The sequence below is a fragment of the Patiria miniata genome, unplaced genomic scaffold (genome assembly GCF_015706575.1).
Source record: "Patiria miniata isolate m_02_andy unplaced genomic scaffold, ASM1570657v1 HiC_scaffold_3, whole genome shotgun sequence".
NCBI lineage: Eukaryota > Metazoa > Echinodermata > Asteroidea > Valvatida > Asterinidae > Patiria > Patiria miniata.
Genome location: NW_024037069.1, coordinates 10,607,472 through 10,623,191, shown reverse-complemented (window position 1 = coordinate 10,623,191; position 15,720 = coordinate 10,607,472). Strand labels below are relative to the sequence as shown.

Here is a 15,720-nt window from a genome sequence, read left to right as displayed (position 1 = left end):
ATTGCCAGTCTATATGTGCATACTATATGCCCTTTAAAACAAACACATTTCACTCTCCGTCTACAAGACAGAATTGTGACCATATCTGAAAACTGCTGAACTAATGTCTTCATTTACTATAAGGTTGGGGAGAACAGTTCTCACACAACTGATCGGGGCTGTCCTGGTAAAATAAGAGTTGTCTTTAGTATTTGTTCCACTGACTCCTTTGATCTTACTATCGTCCCATTTTCTTTCATCAGAAGCAACCAAAGCGATGCCGTCAGTGTGAGCCGTGCCAGGTTGTCAAAGACTGTGGAAAGTGTAGTTTCTGTCTTGTAAGTGCGGCTTGTTTTGTTTACTGCCCCAACTTTCTTAGTGTTATGAATCATAATGCTGTTGAGACATGGGTTGATTACCATAACGATGTAAATTGTTGTCGTTAATTATAAGTTAGAATTGTTTGAATGTTTAGAAGTGTTTGAGATTTTTGTCTGTTTTCCAAAGTACAAAGTGATAGCTTATTTGTAAATCTAATCATGCAGTGTCATATCAGATGTCATTATAGCTTTCCAATTTTTGTTGAATGTGAAAATGTTGTGCATTTCAGAGATTGTGATGGAAAGGACTTTTTTCTCAAGACGGAATTTTGTTCATTATTTTTTTTCAGGATAAGACGAAGTTTGGGGGCCAGAACAAACTGAGACAGAGGTGTTTGTTCAGAACGTGCATCCGAATGGCCAGTGTAAGTAATCCCTTCAATGCTTTTGGCCAGTGTAAGTAATCCCTTCAATCCGATTGGCCAGTGTAAGTAATCCCTTCAGTCCGATTCGCCAGTGTAAGTAATCCCTTCAATGCTATTGGCCAGTGTAAGTAATCACTTCAATCCGATTGGCCAGTGTAAGTAATCCCTTCAGTCCGATTGGCCAGTATAAGTAATCCCTTCAATCCGATTGGCCAGTGTAAGTAATCCCTTCAATCCGATTGGCCAGTGTAAGTAATCCCTTCAATCCGATTGGCCAGTGTAAGTAATCCCTTCAATCCGATTGGCCAGTGTTAGTAATCCCTAATTCCTTTCGCCTTTCCACTCAAGTGGTTAGGCGAAAGGAAAGAAAACAAATTCTCCGAAAAAGGGCAATTTCTATAGGTGTATACGTCTCCACAAGGTTGTCACAAAATAGATATATGGATTTTACTCAAAAACTAGGAATTTCCAAGGTTTGTTGAAGGTCGCAAAAGTGAAGTGTTTTATGTATAAAGGGATATTAAGTCCGAATTTCAGCCCAGGAAATTAATTCTGGTTAAAATAGGAACATTTTGAAACTACACTTTAAAACTCTAAAATGTTAGTACACGAGAACAAAGAAATGACTCCTGAAGGATACAGATTCCAGTATCTGTGTACACTCTAGGTTGTGTGTGTATGTCGGTATGTTCCATTTTGGTTAGGTTAAAACTGTTTAGTACTGTCATATGAAAAGTCAGACTTCAATGCCAACCAAACTAGGTGACAGTAATCTTTAGGTAGGGGGACTTCAGATGACTCCAGACATTTGAGGTCAAAGGTCATCTAGGAGTCAAATGAGGTCAGTGTTGAATTCGGTTAGGTCAGCTGAAAAGTGTGCTAACTAACTGACCTCATGAATACTGTCAGCATGCCAGGGGGATCGTGCAGGTATTTTTTTGACCTTTTATTTGGTATTGACTGATAGATTCCTTCTCCTGCTATTGATGTCGGCTTAGTGGATCACAATGACTACACTGCAAGACCTGAACCGGACCCTACAACAGAGAAAAAGAAAGAGAAAAAGAAGAAGAAGATAAAGGACAAGAAGGAGAAACAACCAGAAGACAGAGAGAAACAGGTGAGTCAGGCACGGAAAAATAGCATTCAATTCACAGTCCGTTCCAAGCTGATGTTTTGCCTGTTCACTCAGAGATGGGTGGGAAGTATGATCTAGTGGTTTCGTTAGTCTATGGGAGAGTGTTATATTGCAGGGACAAAGGGTAACACAAAGCATTGTCCTCGGGCGTGTAGAAATTCATGACTATGTGTGTGCGAGTTTGTTTCTGCACTCAATAGGGGACGTTGAACAATAGAGGACAATAGGATCCGCAATTTCCAAAGGTCAACAATTGACATTCTTGTACAAAACATATGGGAGGTCTTTCTAAAAAGTTAAAAAGTACAAACAAAAGGGGGCCTTTACCTGCAATCAGGATCTGATATATAAAAAACTTGAAGTATTTTATGTAAGGGATATTAAGTCCAAATTTCAGCCCAGGAAATTAATTCTGATTAAAAAAGGAGCATTTTGAAACTAACTTTCAAACTCGAAAGCTTTAGTACAAGAGAACAAAGAAATTACTCCTCAAGGATATAGATTTCAGTATCTGTGTACACACTTGGTTGTGTGTGTATGTAAGTAGGTACAGTATGTTTCATTTTGGTCAGGTTAACTGGATAGTACTGTCAGTCCCTGTCATATGAAAAGTCAGACTTCAATCTCAACTAAACTAGGTGACAATAATATTTGGGTAGGGGGACTTCAGGTGACTTGAGACATTTGAGGTCAAAGGTCATGCTAACTGACTGACTGCATAAATACCGTCAGCGTGCCAGGAGGATCCCGCAAGTTTAACTCGCTATTACTTTTTTGACCTTTTTATTTGGTATTTACTGATAGATTCCTTTTCCTGCTGTTGATGTCAGCTTAGTGGATCACAATGACTACACCGCAAGACCTGAACCGGACCCTACAACAAAGAAGACGACAGAGGACAAGGAGGAGAGCATAGCTGCCAACTATTATGAATTTTTTGTAATTATTACAATTTTTTTGTTAAGGCCCCCCCAAAAAAGTCTCCGCTTTCTGGTATGGAGCTTGCCCAAAAGTGGTGCGGCGATGCGGCTTTTTTTTTTTTTTTACCTGATTTTTTTTTGCCTCAAATGTCGGCTGATGACTGCAAATGGTGCCCGACTAAACTTAGTGCAAATATATGGGAGTCCAGAGAGGCCACATAAAGCTTATTCTCGATCATAACCCCATCTAAAAACACGTTAAAATTGTGCAGCATCAGGATTCCAGTCAAACCAGTGAGTTTGGCCGTTTTGAGACATCATCTTTCATTGAAATAAAAAAACTTTTTCATTTTTCCGACGCGCATGGCTATGGCGACACCCGCGCATACCAGAAACCGGAAACTTTTTATTTTTGGCCTAAATTACGAAAATACAAATTGCCACTAAAAACTATGAATTTCCCATTTTCTACCTAACAAAACAAAAAAATACTTGTTAAGTATCGTTTTTGCCCGAAAACTTCTGGCGAAATGTTACGATAATGGATGGACTGGTGACAAGTCTAATAAGCAATGCGGTCAAGCACCTGATAGACATTAATGCTGTGTGCGCAGTGGAGTACTTGAGGACCAGACTCAAAATGTGTTTCAGTGGTGTGGCATTTGTGCATGTGCACCTCGTGGATGAGTGGGTTGGGTGTACTGTGACTGTGATCGTGAACACAATTGGTCGCTTATTGCCGGGATATCAGTGCAAGATTTTGGTCATTAAGAGTATGGTTGGGAGAATTGATAATAGAGTTTATCACAACGTCCAAAAAAGATAAATCAGCATGCGTTTGCAAGGTATGTTGGCGGGATATTTCTATTGCATAAGGTGGCCCTAAATCATTGTGTGTAAAAACATGATACGAACTCGAAACTCAACATCGATAGTATGCATCTCAAAAAAAATATGCGCACATGTTATTATTGTTATTATTTATTTGACTTTTTTTTTTTTTTTAATTTTAATTATCCTATGGCCTACAGTACATTATTAATCACAACAAGAAGGGTATGCACATGTATGTGTACATGTAAACCATGTACCTGTACTCGATGTTGGTAAAGCTGGTACATACACTGTTAAAATACGAGCAGTTGAAAATGACCGTGCGGGTTGATTACTAATTGGGATTTTGAAAAGTTAGCAGCTATGGGAGAGACAACCAGAGGAGTCAGGCACGGAAAAATGACATTTAATTCACAGTCCGTTCCAAGCTGATGTTTTGTCTTTTTACTCGGAGGTGGGTGGGGAGTGTGGCCTAGTGGTTAGGGTGTTGGCCATATGAGGTCAGGGTTCAAATCTAGCTTTTGGCTGTATACATGTATTGGGTTGTCTCTCCCCCCCCCCCTTCCCATAAGTAGAGCATAAGTAGATGCAGGCATTTTGCTAGGGAGTAATCTGCCATGGACTTGCATTTCATTGAAGGGAACTCTAAATTTTCTTTGTCATTTCACACAAAACCAGAGATAAAAAGAGTTGCCTGATGAGCCATATTTTTGGGTTAGGACAAAGTTGATTGTTTTTTTAACAGATTTCAACTTTGCATAGAGACGCCATGTCATTTGTACATTAAAAGTGAGAAGTTCAAAAACAGTTGAATTTCCTAAAACAGAGCAGAACTTATGACATGTGTAGGAGTTACACAATGAATTTACAGAAGTGACGGGGAAGACACAATATTTAATTTGTCTTCACACTTTAACTTCCTTCAGAACCCGGAGAAGCGCAAGCAATCCCAGCAGGAGCCCACCATCGATGAGCCACAACCCAAGCGAGTCTGCTTCCCAGCGGCTGAGGAAGACTTGCCCCTGTGAGTCTCGTTTTGGTTTGAAATAATTATTGTATGAAACCACAGTAGTCCATCACAGGTCCCTCACAGGTCCATCACAAGTCCATCACAAGTCCCTCGCAAGTCCATCACAAGTCCCTCGCAAGTCCCTCACAAGTCCCTCACAAGCCACTCACACGTCCCTCACAAGTCCATCACAAGTCCCTCACAAGTCCCTCACAAGTCCCTCACAAGTCCCTCACAAGTCCCTCACAAGTCCGTCACAAGCCACTCACACGTCCCTCACAAGTCCCTCACACGTCCCTCACAAGTCCCTCACAAGTCCCTCACAAGTCCCTCACAAGTCCCTCACAAGTCCCTCACAAGTCCCTCACAAGCCACTCACAGGTCCCTCACAAGTCCCTCGCAAGTCCATCACAAGTCCTTCATAAGTCCCTCACAAGTCCCTCACTAGTCCATCACAAGTCCATCACAAGTCCCTCACAAGTCCATCACAAGTCCATCACAAGTCCATCAGGAGTGCAGTTACAAGTCTTTCAGTTAAGTCACATGCTATTTAATGAATTGTAACAGAATATTCCTCTGTTGTTGTTCATTCCCTGTTACTTATGACTGGATTGGTGGAAGGACTTCATATTTTCTGTGTACCAGATTTTTGATGGACTCGATTACAGCAATGTGAAACTAACTCTCACCCAACTCCTTAGGCTTTTTTTGGCTGGGCAGCTCCCCAGTCTGTCTGTGTGCTGAAACCCAATTGTACATTCTTTGTACTAAATCTGGCAAGGAGTGTCAAGCCCAGTGTGAAGTAATACAGTAAACTCTGGATAACTCAAAAGGCAGGTAGCTCGCCTCCCCTCCCCTCTAACTCAAAAGATCCCAAACGGTGCCTTAGGCTAGTCCAAAAGAAACCGCTGCCAAAACAGTCACAAGAAGATTAGAAAATACTTGATACTTCTTTCAGGAGTCACTACCGTCGAACGCACTTTGTCTTGTCTCTTGGGGACACAGTGTGCACGATGCCACTGTATTTGGACTGTTCACAATCACCAGCCTGAATCACAACAAATCCTGGCTTGCAAGTTGGCTTGATCACTGCCGCTGGCCCAATGGTAGCCTGCACGCCGGCAGGTCATTCACAGCCTATTTCTGGCTCTTTGCGGGGCCATGTAGTGGCATTTGAAACCTTTGAGGGTGCCGCGTGCCTGGCTTCTGAGTTAGCCTGATTTTGCTACCACTGTCCAATCAGACGCAGTCGTTGGCTTAGTGCAGTGGACATGTGTTTGCACAGCAATATTTGAGGCTACAGCACGTGCTGAAGTCTTGCTTGAAACTTTAAACAAGGCATCCTTTTACATTGATATTTCTCAGGGGCAAGACTACAGGTGCCAAGTCAGCGACGGTGGGGAAAACAGCCAGTAAGTTGAAGACCTTGCTACTTGCCGATAAGGTCAATCTTATCGATGAAGTTGAGAACTGCGGCATGAAAAACAGGACCGACATAGCTGCGGAATGGGGAATTTCCATATCGGAACTGAATGGAATAATGAGGAAAAAGGGAACGGTGATGGAGCAGTTCCGAAAGCAATGTCTGATTCAAGCAAGACAGGTAGAAGAAGCTGTCCTGATGTGGTGCAAGGCTGCACAAGCCATGAACATTCTTGTGACAAGGCAGATCTTAGAAGAAAAGGCAAAATCCCTTGCCAAGAAGTTGGGCTTTCCCAACTTCACTTTAAGTGATGGATGGTTGGATCTTTTTAAAGCGCGAAACAATGTCTCCTTCAATGTGGTTGCTAGAGCAGGTGCTGCCGGAGTATCAGATGAAAGGAAAGCATTGTCAAGTACCAGCCAACTTAGAGTACATCAAATGGTGAAAGATTGGTTGATAACTGACCTAAGTCCACTCCTGGTAGTGTACAAACCGTCGAACATTTTTAATGCCAATGAGACCGGCATTTTTTACCGCCTTCTTCCTGACCGATTGCTCGCATTCAAGGGGAAGGCCTGCAATGGCGGTGAGAGAAGCGAAGAACGCCTGACTGCCATGGTGTGCGCCAACATGGACGGAAGCGAAAAACTGCCCCTGCTTGTCATTGGCAACACAAAGAAGCCACAGTGTTTGGCTAACGTGAAGTCGCTACCAACGCTGTATGAGGCAAACAAAACAGCATGGATGACATCCGACATCTTTGAAGCATGGGCTCGTAATATCGACAAACTGTGCCAAAAGAAAAACCGAAAGATCGCCATAGTCATCGACAGCTGTCCTGCGCATCCCCACATCACTGGTTTGAAGAGCGTCACTCTAGTCTTCCTTTCCCCCCTTACAGCTGCCAATCTTCAGCCTATGGAACAAGGTATCATTCGAAACTTGAAAATGCACTACCGCCGCCAGCTCATCACATCATTCCTTGCAGCAGTAGACAGGAAGGAGACGTACCACCCCACCGTGCTGGATGCTATGATTCTCCTCAAGAAATCCTGGAAGATGGTCAGGGCAACTACTATCTCCCACTGCTTTAAACTTGCTGGCTTTGAGAGAAAGAAGACCGCTACCATCCTGGACATCGAAACAGCTGAGCCTGACGTTGACATCAACGCAGCCACTGAAGACAAGGACCTCTTTGATCAACTAAGAGAAGCCGGGATGGATATTCCACAGGAAATAACGCTCAAATCTTACGCCGCAGTTGACGCAGATGTTCGATGCACCACAGGGCTCTCCGATGATGCCATCCTAGGTGCGGTGTCCTCCAGCGTAGCAGAAGTTAACAATGTTGAAGATGATTATGAATCCACAACCCCCTACCCGGATGTCTCCGTTGCGGAGGCCATGCAACACCTGGACAAGTTGCAACACTTTGCGCTGCAGAATCATCACACTGAGGGCATGTTAGACGCCATCTGTGACATCGAACAAGTCATTGGTCGCGTTCGAAAAGACAACGCAACACAGAAAACTTAAGGATCACAGACTCTCTTGCATGCACCTTACAGCTGGGACCCTGACACTTTGCTTTTTCAAGCCCACACGGCCAGGGTTCGACCTTACCTTTTTTCCCCACTAGGCTACTGAAACAGACTTGTTAAGTCAACTGGTCTTTGATGTATATGTAAAACATGTATCCTGAGACAATCTTGTCCCTGTTTTTAATGAACATATCTAATCATTTAAAGGGAATGTACAACATTTGCTTTTGCTGCAATTTTCAGAAATAAATGGATTTGGAGGATTGGTATGTTATAGCAAATATTGTTAAACTGACTTGTTTCACATTTTGGGCTTGTTTATGCTGGAAAAACCAAGAAAACCAATCATTTTCTTGTAGTCTGGTTGCCCGACCCCACTTAAGATGAAACAGAGAAACGTAAAGACTTTGGGGAATTGTAAGGTCAAAGAATCACTCTAGCAGGTTTGTACCTTTTTACAGGTGTGCAATCTATTGCAAAAAAAATGCGGAATAACTAAATATGAAAAAAATAGGAGCTGTTTTTGAAAAAAAAAACATTTTGTTTTTAAAAATACAGTTTTTCTTGAAAATGTCAGCACACCAGGAGCCCCGATTTTACAGGATGCTTTAGATTGCATCCCTAACAATTCAGTAAGGTATTTCGTTATAATTTTATCATTTCGCTTTTGGATGTTTGCAAATGTTGTATCTTCCTGTAGCGGGGCGGCAAAAGGAGGCCGGCCCTCTATTTAAAGAGGACGAGTGTTCCACTAAAAATATGTGCCAGTAAAACTATGAATCTATGTCATGACGACGACAATGAGATGAGCTTACCGAACTTGTATTTACATTATTTCCACACAAGAGTCAAGATGATAATATTTTTTACACAAAGCAATAATCCATGATAAATGTAAGGCACAATAATATACATGTAGAACGATAAAGGTCAAATGTCAACACATGGCTGGCTACATATGTTACAAATTACAGACGTGAATCATCCGGCCTTAAAATGAACACAATATTCTCACAAAAGGATCACATTATACACTAAAGTACTCACAGGGACGAATCTATAATACTAACCTTCCAAAATGATATAAATTTGGAGCATGGCCGGAGCCATGCTCCCTACAAAATAGAGAGAATATATGCCCCAAATTTGTGGTGGTCTTCCCTGTTCAAGTCCCACAGAAAAAAAACTTGTTACAACTTGCCTTTGCGCGGGAAGCACAAAGGTCACGATATGCAAAACACTCGCAAAACTTTTAGATAACAACAGAGGGCACACTTGGTCTCCCTACATTCCCTTTAACCCAAAACAGTTAATAAAATAAGACAGAAGTCAGATTCGCTTTCTGAATTCAATGATTTTTGTCTTCCTGTCCTTTCATCTTTACAGCATCCCAATATTGTTTTGCTAGTCGGGCCCACTGCTGATTGGACTAGTATTTGGCTAGTAAGCTACTGTTTTTTTTAACAAGTTTAACCCTGCACTTGGAACCATGTGAGATACATCCCCATCACATGCACAGTATTGTAAAAGCGCTGAGCTTTTAAGCTCCGTTGTGTGGCCAAATCAGACATGAACGGGTTTCAGGATTTTGTTTCGAACAATTTCTGCTTTCTGGATTTTTATAGAATTCTTTTTTGAAATCGGGAATTTCTGGGGTTTTACTGCAAGCATGTTTTTACTGTTGGAACAAAACTAAAAATTTTTGAATGGTATAAGTAGACAAGTTTATTCAAACATATACCCTAGGCCCTGAGGAGGGTCGCGGGGGTGTGGTGCATGTCTCTTCCCCCCCCCCCCCCCCTTTTTCCTTTCAAAAAAAAAGAAAGAAAAAAGAAGAAAGATGTTGAGTGATCGAGACTCAAAAAGAAAAGGGAAAAGAGATAGAGAGAGAGAGACAAAATAAGGCAGTTCAGATCAGACCGAAGCCTGCTAGGATTAGTTGCACATTAGACAATTATTATTGGGGGTCTGTCGTACTTTTTGCTAAAATTAAAAAGCGACGGGACCAAGAACTGTGACTCGACGAGACAAAAAGGCAGCGACGAGTGAGAGGAGACCTTTGCTGCAAAATGGATGTGTTCACATCATGTTTTCAGCCCAAAATAAATGTTGGCCCCTTTTTTCATTTGCGACTCGAAAGCTCTCCTCTCAAAGACGGACCCTCATGAAGAATATAATTGGGTGGCAGTGGGAAATTCAAAAGTCACGCAAAGAAAATACCCAACCGAATTCCTCAGGGACGCTACTGAGAGGTGTGGTCCGCACGGATTAATATCGGCGCAAGTGCTAGTCAAGACCTCCGAAATAAATACAGTCGGCTCCCGTTATAGCGAAAACCACGGGACCGGCCAAAATTTTCGTTGTATCCGAATTTCGTAATATCCGATACAATGTTTCCCGTCCATTGTTCACCTTGAATTGGCCCTATTGTGCACGCTTGTGAACGTACGTAATGTACCCAATGACTTTTTCTGTTTGAAAGCAATTAAGAACATGCTCTCTATGATGTGATTTGTCAAATAAAAAATAATGTTTAAAATGTATCATTGTGTCAAGTGAAAAAAAAATGTTTAATGTACGAAACGAAAATAAAATAAACATTACGAAGATCTGACGTTTCATTGCTTGATCATCGATGAGGAAGAAGTCAACGGCGGATGACCTGGATCACTTCGATGTTCAAAGTAAGTAATCTCCCCAGCACAAATTGTGTCATGGAGAGACATTTAAATTGTATTGTCCTTTCGTCTTGCAGATTTCAATGTGACAATGTGATAAGCGTTTTCAAGCACATGGCCGAGAAACCTTTGTCATTTACGTTCCAGATTTTCCGGTCCGTCCGTGATCTGAGTAGATTTTACAACTTGGTAGAGCGCCCTCATGAGTCAGTGTCCTAATGAGTGATGATGTCATAATCTTACATCGTGATTGGATATTAACGTCTGACGATTTCAACGTCACGCAAGCGGACGAGCTCATTGGCGTGCACTAGTTCATTTATTCATAGCTTTGCATATGTATGCATAATGTCCAGCGTTGATGGTGATCAGTTTCGTATCGTCCCAGCAGGTTTCTTTTTTTAAAAGTTACGAAATAGCTTAACGTATTTTGTGCTGGTGCTCAAATGAATAAGTTTTTTAATAAGACAATTTTGGTTATAATTTAATAAATAATTTAAGAAAATATTTTTTTTGGGAGTGGGGGAGTAATTTACGGGAGGTCGTGAATAATTTTGAATGAAACTACATTTTGGAGAATTTTGGGATAGTCTAAGATTGTTTATTTTATTTTGGATTTGAAATGGGGTGCTTTGTAATTTTTGTTTAACCTTACATTTTTTTTTTTTTAAATCAAATCAAATCTGTGCCGGGGAGGGAGAGGGTAAATTATGTTTTATTTAATTTCCAATTTTTTATAAGGGGTTCTATTTGGGGGAGGGGGATTATTTTTATTTGCTCCGGGTAATAGGGTGGGGGTTCATTATTTTTATTTGAGTCGGGATTCAAATCTCTTTTTTGAAAATGTGGTGGCTCTGAAAAGAGCCGTTTGGTTTGATTTATCTGGAAGGTGATGTTACACCTTGAAGAAGTCCGTTATCTTCCGCTGTGACATCTTGTCTTGCTGCCTACTGGAGAGGTACTGCAGGATTGCAGCAGCGTGATCATAGACATCGTCGTCCATGTCGGGCTGGCTGCAGAGATAGTCTCGAACCTGGTGCATTAGGCTCAGACAGTCGGTGACATTTCTTGGCCGTTGTTCCTCCGTTGGCGGCTCCATTCACAAAGGTCACGTCTTGGATGAATGTCACAATGGCGATGTGCAAGTGGTGCGGGTGACTGGCACTCGTCATCGGAACCCTTTGATGATGGGCCTTTGTTGTTAACCGGCAGAATTAGGTACAAATTGGGAAAGCCCATTCACAAAGGTCGAAGTACGTCTTTGATTAATGGCACAATGGCGATGTGCAAGTGGCTCGGGTGACTGGAACGCGTCTTTGCAACACTGCGATGACAGGCCTAACCTCAGCGCGAGATTAACTTGACTGTGCGCCGGCAAACCGATTAGCACCTCCTTCTGAATACATCTACGTCGGCAACATGAAACTACTCACACAAGACGGACACCTGCTGATTACTAAAACATTGTACTGCTTTCAAGTTGAATGAAAAAAGCCGTGAGCCAGGATTACCTTTCGTTATAAATGGGTCGCTAACAATGCATTTTTACGCAACCGGGTCGCCAAAACCTTTCGCTTTAACAGGAATTTCGTACTGTCCGTTTTCGTCTTAACCGAAATTTTCCCCATAGACATGTGCACAATTTTGCCGGGACCGAAGGTATTTGTTTGTAATAACCGGATTTCGTTCTAGCCGTTTTCGCTATAACGGGAGCCGACTGTACACAATGTTCTGCAAAACGGGAGAAGTACACGACTCAGGGGCGATGGAACGCTTTTCAATTTTTTTTGGGGGGGGGGGGGGCACCTAAAGGGGCACTTATCCAGAAGAAGGGGCACCTTCTGTTGGTGTGAAATTGAGAACCCTTCGGCCTCAGCAATGGCGCGGATCGAGGACACAATTTCTTTTTGGGGGGGGGGGGTAAACAACATTGGTCCCCAAACAGGGGCGGTTGAACCGGGGGGGGGGGCATTTGCCCCCCAGATTTACCCAAGTGCCCCTTTTGCGTCCATAAATGTGCCCCCTTGATCATAAAAGTGCCCCTTTGAGATGAAAATGAATGGCCCTAAATGTATCAGACTATGAAATGAAAGTAATCATTTTCCCAAATGGTATAGATAGTTTAGATATAAAGGAGGAATTATGAAAACCAAGCCCCCAAACCCATGTAATTGGGCCTGAAAAATGGGCACATAATGTGTAATGAGCATATTGCTCGGTTTTGAAGAGCGCCCCCTATGTTTGAAGATGGTACCCCCCCCCCCCCCCCAATCTTAAGGGACTGTTTGGCAGACGGTTTTCAATTACAAAAGAGTAGACAATTTTATCTGTAGTGCAATCATAATTATGCTTTAATTGTGTGAGATTGAGGGGCACTTTTGTTTTCATCTCGAAGGGGCGCATAACCGCGAGTTTTGTCGGCCTGTGATGTAGGGAGATGAGGAAGATACAAGACTGAGACACTTAAATCGCCGTTTAATCTCCTCTTAAACTGTTTTCAGTTTGGTTTTACACCCTTTCTTGGGTAAAATTAACCCAGGCAATTTTTCAGTGTTGAGATGGAGTCAAGAACGACACCTAAAGGCTATGATGTGAGGTTGGAAAAAAAGCCGTACTACTTTTGAGCATTCTGATCACGCCACAACAGTTCAAATAAAATTTAAAAACACAGATATTTCATTTTATTTTAATTTCAATTGCACCACACTTTGCCAATCTGACGATACCACACAACGCAGTCGACAACTCGCTCTGCGCTATAGTGTTCCTTCGGGGTTTTTTTTTTCAACCAGATTTGGAGTGTAGAAGTATGCGAGTTGCCTGTACGTACAACGGTAACTAATTTTTACGTTAGCTTTCAAACTTTTTTTAATAACTTTTATTTTTTTCACAAACCAAAAAAGAGGAACTTTGATTATTATGGAGGAAAACAGACAGTAGCGATTTTAAGAAATGCACTCTCAGACGACCTGCCGGCCCTTCATTTGCGAGGACAAAAAAATACTAAGTCAACTACTAAGCATATCTATTCTGGCTATGTGGCATCACAAGCTCTTTCAATAATGGAACGTAGTTATAAATTAGCCCATGAACTTCATAGCCATGAAAAATGTGTTGGAAAAATCCCCAACCTTGAAAGAGTGGCTATTAAAGTTACCGGAACAAAGGAATATAAAGAACGTGCTAACAACGTACGCCAAATTTCGAATTTATTGAAAAATTAGGAATCAGAACACTGTGTATACATGTACATTTAAATTGACTTAAGTTCCATGAGTTCTAATGGAAAGGTTTTCAATTATAGATCTACAGGGGACACGCTTGGAGTAAGCTCACCGGTTCGCCATCCCCAAAATCAGTCAGGTGGCTTAGATCTAATTTCCGTCAAGATCGTGACCGACTGGTCCAAAGCACCAAACTTGGCAGATAGATTCTTATAGACCTAGAGAAGATATTTAGAAGGGGTGACACCTGAAATTCTTTTTGGAAGGGTGCCTAATTTGCATACTATTTGTTAATACCTGCGTGTAATATATTTATTCCCATATGGGGTATATGTGTATTTTGGGGATTCTACTTACATATCTTTACTTAAATAACATTTTCCAAAGCATATAAGTGACTGAATGATTATGAAAACATATTAAAACCTTATGCAAAATCATGTGAACAATGATAACATTGTGATATTTAGCCCAGAAAACAAAAACGGGGGAAAAAACGAGGTGTCCGTAAATTGGGCTAACAAGTAGGTGAAGGGTTGCCTGACATGGGAGACTGGAACAAGCTCAAGGAAATTCCCAAAATTATTGTTGAGAAAACGTTTTATTGTAAACAACAATAATCTCTTATTTGGGGGATTTCGTTGAACTTGCTCAAGTCCCCACATTACCCTTCCCCTAGTAGCCCAATTTATGGACACCACATTTTCTCCCCCTTTTTGGTCTTTTGGGCTAAACATCAAGATGTTATCAATTTTTACACGATTTCCCACTATTTTTGTCAGGGTAAACTATGCCAGTAAGTAACTTTGTGAATTGAAGCTCATCAGTACCCACGTTTGGCGAGACTATAGTTGATGATATCTGAGAAAAAGGTAAATGCGCGCGACTTTAGGGTAAAATAGTAGCAATTTTGGTTCTTTACTATGTCTTCCTAATTATTCAGTCACTTGTATGAAAATGTTATTTAAGTAAGAATATGCAAGTAGAATCACCAAAATACACTTTTCAAAAAAATAGAAAATAAAAATATTACACGGCAGGGATTAACGTTTTATGTAAATTAGGCACCCTTCCCAAAAGAACTTCAGGTGTCACCCCTTCTAAATATCTTCTCTAGGGCTATAAGAATCTATCTGCCAAGTTTGGTGCTTTGGACCAGTCGGTCACGATTCCGACCATAATGCCACCTGACTAAGCAGTTTGGTTTATTGAGGAGCTGGAAAGGGTTAGGCTTACGGGCAGGACGGAGAACAGGATGCACCCTGTGATAAATGACCCTGCTTCAGGAACTCAGAAGAAATACTCGCAACTTTCTGGGGTGTTCAAGACACACATCAAATTAAAGCTTTGTTTATCATCTTTTATTTTGCAACTGCTTCAACGTGACGCAATTCGAAGTTTCGCCCGACCTTTTCCTCATGCCAAATTTTAAAAAGTGTTGCCAAATTACTTTTAATTCGTTCATACTTTTACCTTTAGTTAATGCTTGCTGTTTGTAGAAAATCAGTGTCATGAAATTTAGTCCGAAATTTAAAACTGGTGGCGTCCGAACTGGACGCAACATCGGAGTAACGAAGGCGCACTAAGTCTTGACTAAATCTCGGAAAATCCCAAATTATTGTGACAAACTCTGCATACTGTATACTACCGGATTTGAGTTTGTCAGAAATAACAAGTTTGCACTTCGAATTAAAATCGGAAAATCACGCCAAAATCGTTTTCTGCCAACTTTGTAACGGGTAGATAACTCAAGATTTATGGACGGGAATAGTTTGATGAAATTTGACTTGCAGTGAAATTGACTGAGGGACTAGGTAAAACTTTTCTCTAGCAAGGACATGAGAAAATGGAAAGAGGGCGCTGTTCATTTGATGACACAAACTCGACGTTGAGAAGGGTCGCCGCAAAATTCGCAATCAGAACCAGCCCTTCGCCGGTATGTATACCTGTTTCACCTGTATACAACACTTCCAGCAGATTACTTGATTAATAAAAAGTAATTCGGAAAGTTTGCCAACAAAAATTCCAAGCGAGATTCTGCTATCGAGACGAAAGGTTATACCATGGAGGAATACTCGGTCATGGGTAGTGTCGGAAACACAGTCTTTTCATATCAAATCGTGTGGGTCCTCAGTAATGCGTCAGCGCAGCAAGCGTCAACTGGCGGCGTCAACCTATAACTAGCCCCATAAATGTGGCCAATTCACTGGACTACCTCCAGAAAATAAG

The 15,720-nt window shown here is 41.5% G+C and overlaps 2 protein-coding genes across 4 annotated transcripts in view; both read left to right on the top strand.

The window, feature by feature from the left end:
* The window catches only part of LOC119737221, a 34,780-nt gene that overhangs the window by 5,637 nt on the left and 13,423 nt on the right, over positions 1-15,720 (top strand). For 2 of the 3 annotated variants that reach the window (XM_038211412.1, XM_038211410.1), the window contains exon 1: positions 15,349-15,427. The exons of the other annotated variant lie outside the window; for it this stretch is intronic. The gene's annotated coding sequence lies outside the window, so the exon portion shown is untranslated. Of the gene's footprint in view, positions 1-15,348; positions 15,428-15,720 lie in introns of those variants that run through there. 3 annotated transcript variants of the gene reach the window in all.
* On the top strand, positions 222-7,856 carry LOC119737220 (tigger transposable element-derived protein 4-like). The gene is made up of 6 exons (XM_038211408.1): positions 222-317; positions 650-724; positions 1,692-1,844; positions 2,667-2,801; positions 4,543-4,640; positions 5,991-7,856. The coding sequence occupies exons 2-6, from the start codon at positions 716-718 to the stop codon at positions 7,582-7,584; spliced, it is 1,989 nt and encodes a 662-aa protein (XP_038067336.1). The 5' UTR covers positions 222-317; positions 650-715; the 3' UTR covers positions 7,585-7,856.